Here is a 7,121-nt window from a genome sequence, read left to right as displayed (position 1 = left end):
TGAAAAAAATATTGACCCTTTCCCAATGCAGTTTCAAAATACATAGTGTCCATACACTAGAAGAAGGGACTTACCTTGCATTTGTTATTGGTTTGGTAAGTTAAAGTGAGAATGTGACCCACACTCGCACTGCTTCAATTGGTGCTGAAAAGAGAAATTAACTAAAATGTGTATGTCTCCTTAAATAGAGACAGCAAAAATAAAATTATGTTTGTGAAATCATATTCTCAAACAAGTTACCATTTTAAATGTTTAATGATGGACTGCCTGGCATCTTGGCCAATGACAAACGAATGAAGAAAAAAAGTAATAAACAGTTATGAAGTACATACCAGTTATGAAATTCAACTCAGCTTCTGCAGTGCTGTGCCAAATCAGAAATGAAAGCAAAGAGAAGGGCAAAGCAAACTTCACTATATGACGTGTAGCGATAGGTCAGATAGGGTCACAACAATACTTCCAAGATGAGTAAAACACAAGAAAGTAGGAAATCTTTTAAGACAATTTTACAAAATGTAAGAAAGTAACTTAAATTGCAAATGTTACAAGCTAAAACTTTTATTAGGTGCAAACAATATAAATAACAACTAGAAAAAATTGAAATAAACCGTAAGGAATAGGAAGGGCAGTACAGCAATACCAAATCCTGTTGAAGACATGACAGCAGCTATCTCACAAACATCTGTTCAGCTTCATCATGTAAAACCTCTAGTTTAGGCAGCAGCATTTCCCTGACTTGTTGGCAATTGCTGTGCTTGTCCCCGATCATGGAATGATTTCTGCACTGAGCTATTTTGTTACATAAATTCTGCACAAGGCACATTAAAAGTCTGTCATTTGTAATCCAGGTAGTATTTTTAAGGGGAAAAAAACTCCATAATAGAACCTGAAGATGTTTACTTTGGCGCAGTCTTCTTGTTAAGTTAAAATGGTTATCCCAGATAGCATTATTTTATGAAGTTGAAAGGGAAACCGAAGCTGTTCTTCTTTAAAATTTGCATATCTGGCTATGTACAGAAATGTTATCTCTGGGACAAATACAGATGTCACATAAGGAGAAAGGAATGTCCAGATTTACCCAGTGAGTTCACTTTCTTTATTCGATTCCAGCATGTCTGCTATGTCCTCCAGCTCGTCCAAGAGCTCTGTAAAAGATGGTCGTTTGAATGCCTCCACCTGAATGAAGAAATTAAAGGAAATAAAAACTGGATAGAATTACAAGAACGTAGACATCATTTTATCAGGATAAGATACATTTCAGAGGTAACAGATACTGGAGATCTCACCATATCAGATGATCTTTTATAAAGGCCCTCTGCAATTGCAGGAACATGTGTATATGTCTTTTACCCTGTTACATGGCTGTTTGTAAAAATGTTGAATTCCCACGCATAGGGTACAGAATCCTTATGACACGTACATCCCCACGATCGTTATTTCTTACTCCCAAAAAACACTGTTACAATAAAACATACTAACTGGCAAGATACTTATCAAAAGGTCCTACTGCTACAAAGGTAGCAAATCAAGTGTCATATTTAGGAGGAGGGAGCAGACAGCCCTCTTAAAGATCACCTGATACTGTCTGGACTTGCATAGCTTTTTGTTTTTCTAAACAAACTACTTTATTAACAACTATTAAACAAAGTAAACAAAACAAATGTTACAACAAAGGAGAAAACGCAGTAACATTACTGTCAAATTAATAAACTAAGTAGATGCATTTAACCAGTCACTTATTAACATCTATTATACAAAGCAAATACAGAAATGTATCAAAATGTGGTTGCTTCCACTTTTTCACTAACACATTTTGCCAACAAAAAAAAAAACAAAATTAAGAGCAGCTGCTTCTACTTTAGAAAGCTGTATAAATGTAATTACACCCAAAAAGAATAACTGGGATACCAACCATGCAAGATTTGTTAGCCTACACCAAGTATCTTGCATTTTAGTTTGTAGGCTCCTTATAAACCAAGACAGCTTATATCACTTCCAGAAATTATGCATTCAATCCCCTAGATCTTGGCACCCACATCTACAGCATAAGGAAACAGCATTGGGAAATAGTACTGCCAGCCATGCAGGAGTACTAAAAAATTAAACTTATTGCCAGCCAATAAATCTGAATTTTCTAGATTAATTTACAGACCTAAGAAGCATAAAAAACTCTTTATCCAAGACTGCCATGAGATAACAATTCTTCTGTTAAATTCCATACATAGATTTATTTAGCTACCCTCTTTGCAATTAGTAATCTTAATGTAATATAATACAAGAAAACACATGTAATACAAGAGAACAATGGAAGGAGATAATGTAAAGAGACTCCAAACATGCAAAGCTGGTGCGCTTCTCAAGGCAAGGATGTATGTAAAGGCTGTCTAATCGGGTTCACAGCCCAGATATTTGAGGAAACACTGGACATGAAACAATGCCATCTGCTACAAATAATGGATTCCAGTATCTCTAGACTTGAAACAATGCCATCTGCTACAAATAATGGATTCCAGTACCTCTAGTCCTGACATTTACCCTTTAAAGAAATACCAAACATAAGGAATATTGGATAGGAAGGAGCTGTCTCTTCCGGTGCTTTAAATAATTTCCCCACAGATTTTGTAAAATGATTTTATAATCTCAAACACAAGTACAAATGCTCCTTTTGAATGCCCCCCCCCCCCAATCACACAGTCATACTAAGTCTGGAGAAACACCCCAATGAGGGGAGAACTGTTTCCAGGTGGAATTACAGGATTCAACGCTCAACGTTAGAAATATTTAATAGTGATCTGCATTTACATATTTGACAAGGTCTGGAAGGACATGTCCTTTCAGAAAAGCATGTAGAAAAATAATTTGTTTTGCAACCCCATAATTATGTCCAGACCATGCAATAGTTAAAATTTGTTACTTATGTTAATAGACTAACATCCGCCGAATACATAAGACCCTGAGCCAAGTACAGGCTCAAAGGAAGTATAAGCAATTAATGGCTCAAACCCTTTAAGGAATATCAAAACTAATTACTTTCTACCTCTGGAGTAAACTTGTAGTCCTGGTAACCAAAACTCTTTAGATTCTTGACAGAGGAGGCAAGGAGTCCCAAGTATTGTATGGGAGCATCTTTTTCTAAAAAAAGGATATTTTTTTGAAGAAGGCCCAGAGATGGAGCATAATGAAATTTAAACGCCTCAGTTTTCTGAACACCGTCTTTATACACTGAGTGTTCCCCAAAGTTTTGCAGTAACCTACAGATTTCTGACAGATCAACTTCAGGATTTTTTAAATATAAAAGGAGATTGTCCACATATAGTGACAGCTGATGAGTTACATTTGACATGAAATACTTCCTCAGTATTAGGCCATCTACTTTTAATTGATAAAGGCTCCCAATATATAATGCAAAACATAGTGATAATAGGCAACCCTGCATGGTACTCTATAATAATTCAAAAGAAAAAGAATAACGAGCTCCAGTATTACTCTGGGTCAAAGAGCCAAGGTACAACCTCTGTAATGAGTATATAAAATATCAAGAAAAGTCATATGCTATAGCAAAATAAATAAAAATTACCAAGTGACTCTATTGAAGTACCTGCATCTAACCCAACAATCAGAAGAGTTAACTGCTGTGTGTACGAGAGGTGCCAGTATCCTCTATGATTAAAAAGGTTTTAATTAAGTTATCAAACATTGTACATTCAGCAGTACAACCCATCTAATCAAAATGTAGCAGACAGGGTAAATATTTGGCTACTCTATAGGCTATAATTAACATAGCAACTTATAATAATAATGACTTAAAACTAAAATTGTTCTACAGGAGGTCAACTGCAGAGGATCTTTGTATGGTTTCAAAATGACTGCTATAGATGCAGGAGTGGCCTTAGGTCAACTTTTGCCCTAGGCAAAAAGGGTCCATGGCACCCCCCCCCCAATGACACCACTCAGTGCCCCCATCCTGGTCTACCTACACAGATAAATACTGGAAAGGTGTCCCTTCTAGAGCGACGCCCTAGGCAGCCGCCTAGTTGGCCTATGTCTAAGGCCGGCAGCTAGGAGGAAGGGAAGGAAAGCACCTTTTAATTATATGGAGTTAGCAGGTTTCAAAAAGTTTGGGAGAGATTTTTCTCCCACTTGTATACTTCTGCAGAAAGCACATCTAAGCCTGGAATAGTTCCTATAGATTTCTTTATAACGGCTTGTTTGACATCTGCCTCTGAGATTGGACAGCCAGCAGACAATAATATTCCCTAAAAGAGAAGCAAAATATATTGTACCCAGAAGCACATCCAAGTTGCCCTGAAGTAAAATTGTAAGATTCACCTCTTTAAAGGCACGCAATGGGTGGGTAAAAGCACTCAATATTTCTGAAGCACTAGGAAGACTCCACTGACATCTGTATCACCAGTGAATGATTTTCACCCATTTGGCTAAGACACGCTGATGCCACTGGGGATCATGCAGACTTAGGCTAAGAGACAGATTGTTAACATGGGTGTTGGGGGGGATCTGGAGAGGGAAATTGTTATTCTGACTTATTGGAATAGCAAGGGTGGAGCAAAGGGGAGAAGTTGTTGGGGTGTAGTATGCTGGTACAGAAAGAGGTCACTTTTTTTTTGTTCTTCATTTGTAAAGGGGGGGGGGTGGACAGGCTGCTGTGGAAGCCAGTGTCTTTTCTTTTTTGTTCTTCCCTTAAAGACCAGTGATTTTCCTACAATCAGTCCAGCAGAAGTCCTTTTTGTATTTAAAAGATCTAGGGGGCATGTTTTATATTGTAGGGAAACCCATGGACCAATCACCTTCCTACAGTCAGTAAACGCCCTTTTTTACTGGTCTTAAATTGAAGGACTAGATAAGCCAGCCATGGCTCTGCTAGGAAGCTTTCCCTTTCTTTTTGTAGCCTCCTTACCTTTGCTTTTTAAAACTTGTTTGTTAGCATCTTGTTGCATAAATTGCTAAGTTAGAGAGAAAGTTTTTATTAAACTTCTTCTCATAACTGAACACAGAGCATGCTCTGGAGACAGCATCAACAAAATCATAAGAACACTTTAAGGAATATTTGGTTACAACAGAAGCAGATACAATTAATGCAGTCTATGATTTTTTTTGCCTCAGAAGATATCAGAAAAATGTTAACATAGGTCTGGTACATCAAAATTCTGAAAGTTAAAGGAGCAGAAGAAAGAAAAATTATTTCCATATCTATTAAAAGCTTTTCCATCATTGTCAGAGTGAATGGGGTAAGCATTAATAATATGATTAACAGCAGACATTTAGATAAGGAAATAACTGCAGGGTCTAATTTAGAATTTGAAAAGAGGTTTATGAGTCTAAGGTACCTTGTATGAACTATCACACATTTTAGGTGGAGGGTGAGTGTCACGCATACTGCAAGAGGTTAAGAAAACATCCTCTAAATCACATAAGACAGGAGGTACAGTTGCAGTCAGTGGAATATCAGTTGCACCAAATCATAATGTTTTTTGCTGGGAAATAGAGATTTCATTCTGTTCCCACTGAAATATCTCTTTCATTTTAGCTAAGGTCTCAAAAAAAGATAGCTCTTCTGGAAGGAAATCTGAAGTAACACCTTCCACAAAATCAAAATTATTAGTTTGTGGAGAAATTATTAAAGAAAAACATTCTCATTCCATGCCCTACTGCGGTGGTGGTGCTGCGGTAGCGTTGTCGCCTCACAGTTAGACGGTGCCCATTCGATTCTCAGTTAGAGTGTCTTCTGTGTGGCGACATGCGTGAATGGGCGTTCCCTCGTTGAAGGTTGTGCGTTAGGCCCGGCAAGCCAACACGTAAAAATCTACTGCCAATCATTAGCGGACCGGAGTTCCGCTGTGGCGACCCCTAACCGGGAAAAAGCCGAAAGACACAAACAAACAAATTCTCATTCCATGCCCTGCCTTGTTCTTCTGACTGGGAGTCAGTATCAGAATGACAGGGAAATCTTTTTTCCTTTTACTATTGAAGAAGCGAAGAAAGAGGATTTGAAATATTAAACGCAGAAATTAATTCTGTAGCAAATCCCAGCAAGTCTTCTTTGTCCATATTAACAGGAACAGGAGAAGTAACATTCTTAATCTTTTGTTTTCATTTCCTTGGAGACTCTCTTCAAAAATATCTTATGGCAGGACACTATCCCAGATATCAGGCATCCTAACGCAGCTATATGATAAACTTTTTCCCACTCCTTCCTCTGAGAATGACAACAGTGGTTCTTATCTGCACAGACAAAATAACCCTACAGCCACAGAGAATGCATCTGACTCCCAGTTCTTAGCAGCTGCACCAGTGGGATGAAGAGCTGTTGGTGTGTGTGTGTGTGTGTGTGTGTGTGTGTGTGTGTGTGTGTGTGTGTGTGTGTGTGTGTGTGTGTGTGTATGTGTCTGTCAGAAACACCCAAAAGGACTAGCAGAAAAAGATTATACTTTAAACCTTTTAAAGTATTTTAGCAAATTTCAGAAATTTGTCATGACTCTGCTAGAGAATGCAATTGGTGAATTCGGATATCAAGCTTAGTATACTGTAAATGCACTGTATGTATACAACTGGAAATTGGGTTGGGGGAATATATATGAAAAAGAATGATGGAATGACAGTTGGCCTGTCATCCTCCCACTCTAGAATAAAACTGCATGTGAAATGCAAATTACATGCACATACACATACAGAAGCAAGTATAAAGGTTAATCTTCCTGTACTCTGAATCACCTGTGTTTATAAAAATGTACAATATATATATATATATATATATATATATATATATATATATATATATATATATATATATATATATATGGCTGTCCTGTTTGTCGAAAACACAGTTTATCGAGAAACAGAAGTTTGAACCCACTTAAGCGAAAGTGCACTACATCGGAAGTGCACTTTCACGAAAGACGATTTTGCCGAAGCAGGTTACAGTGGGGATAAGGAAATATAGCCTTTTCGCCACTGTAATGCAATATCGGAGTTAGTATATTTAAGTAGGGGGGGTGTGGGGGTGCAGGGGGGCTTGCCCCCCTGCAAAACATTGTTTAAAGTAGGCTTTTTTTTCTGATTCGGTGAATCGGCTTTTGCAAAAGTGCATTATCAATGTAGTGCAT

The 7,121-nt window shown here is 37.6% G+C and overlaps 1 protein-coding gene across 7 annotated transcripts in view; it reads right to left on the bottom strand.

The window, feature by feature from the left end:
• Positions 1–236: 236 nt before the first annotated feature.
• LOC122790699 (dual specificity testis-specific protein kinase 1-like) overlaps positions 237–7,121 on the bottom strand; it is a 1,196,153-nt gene continuing 1,189,268 nt past the window's right edge. For all 7 annotated transcript variants that reach the window (XM_044058245.1, XM_044058246.1, XM_044058247.1 and 4 more), the window contains one exon: positions 237–1,176. In XM_044058245.1, the coding sequence (XP_043914180.1) occupies positions 1,075–1,176 (102 nt within the window). In that variant the 3' untranslated portion in view covers positions 237–1,074. The remainder of the gene's footprint in view (positions 1,177–7,121) is intronic.

The sequence above is a fragment of the Protopterus annectens genome, chromosome 16.part0 (assembly GCF_019279795.1).
Source record: "Protopterus annectens isolate FY-2018-M chromosome 16.part0, PAN1.0, whole genome shotgun sequence".
In the NCBI taxonomy this organism is placed as follows: domain Eukaryota; kingdom Metazoa; phylum Chordata; order Ceratodontiformes; family Protopteridae; genus Protopterus; species Protopterus annectens.
The sequence above is the reverse complement of the archived record's forward strand: the minus strand, read 5'-3'. Positions and strand labels throughout refer to the sequence as shown.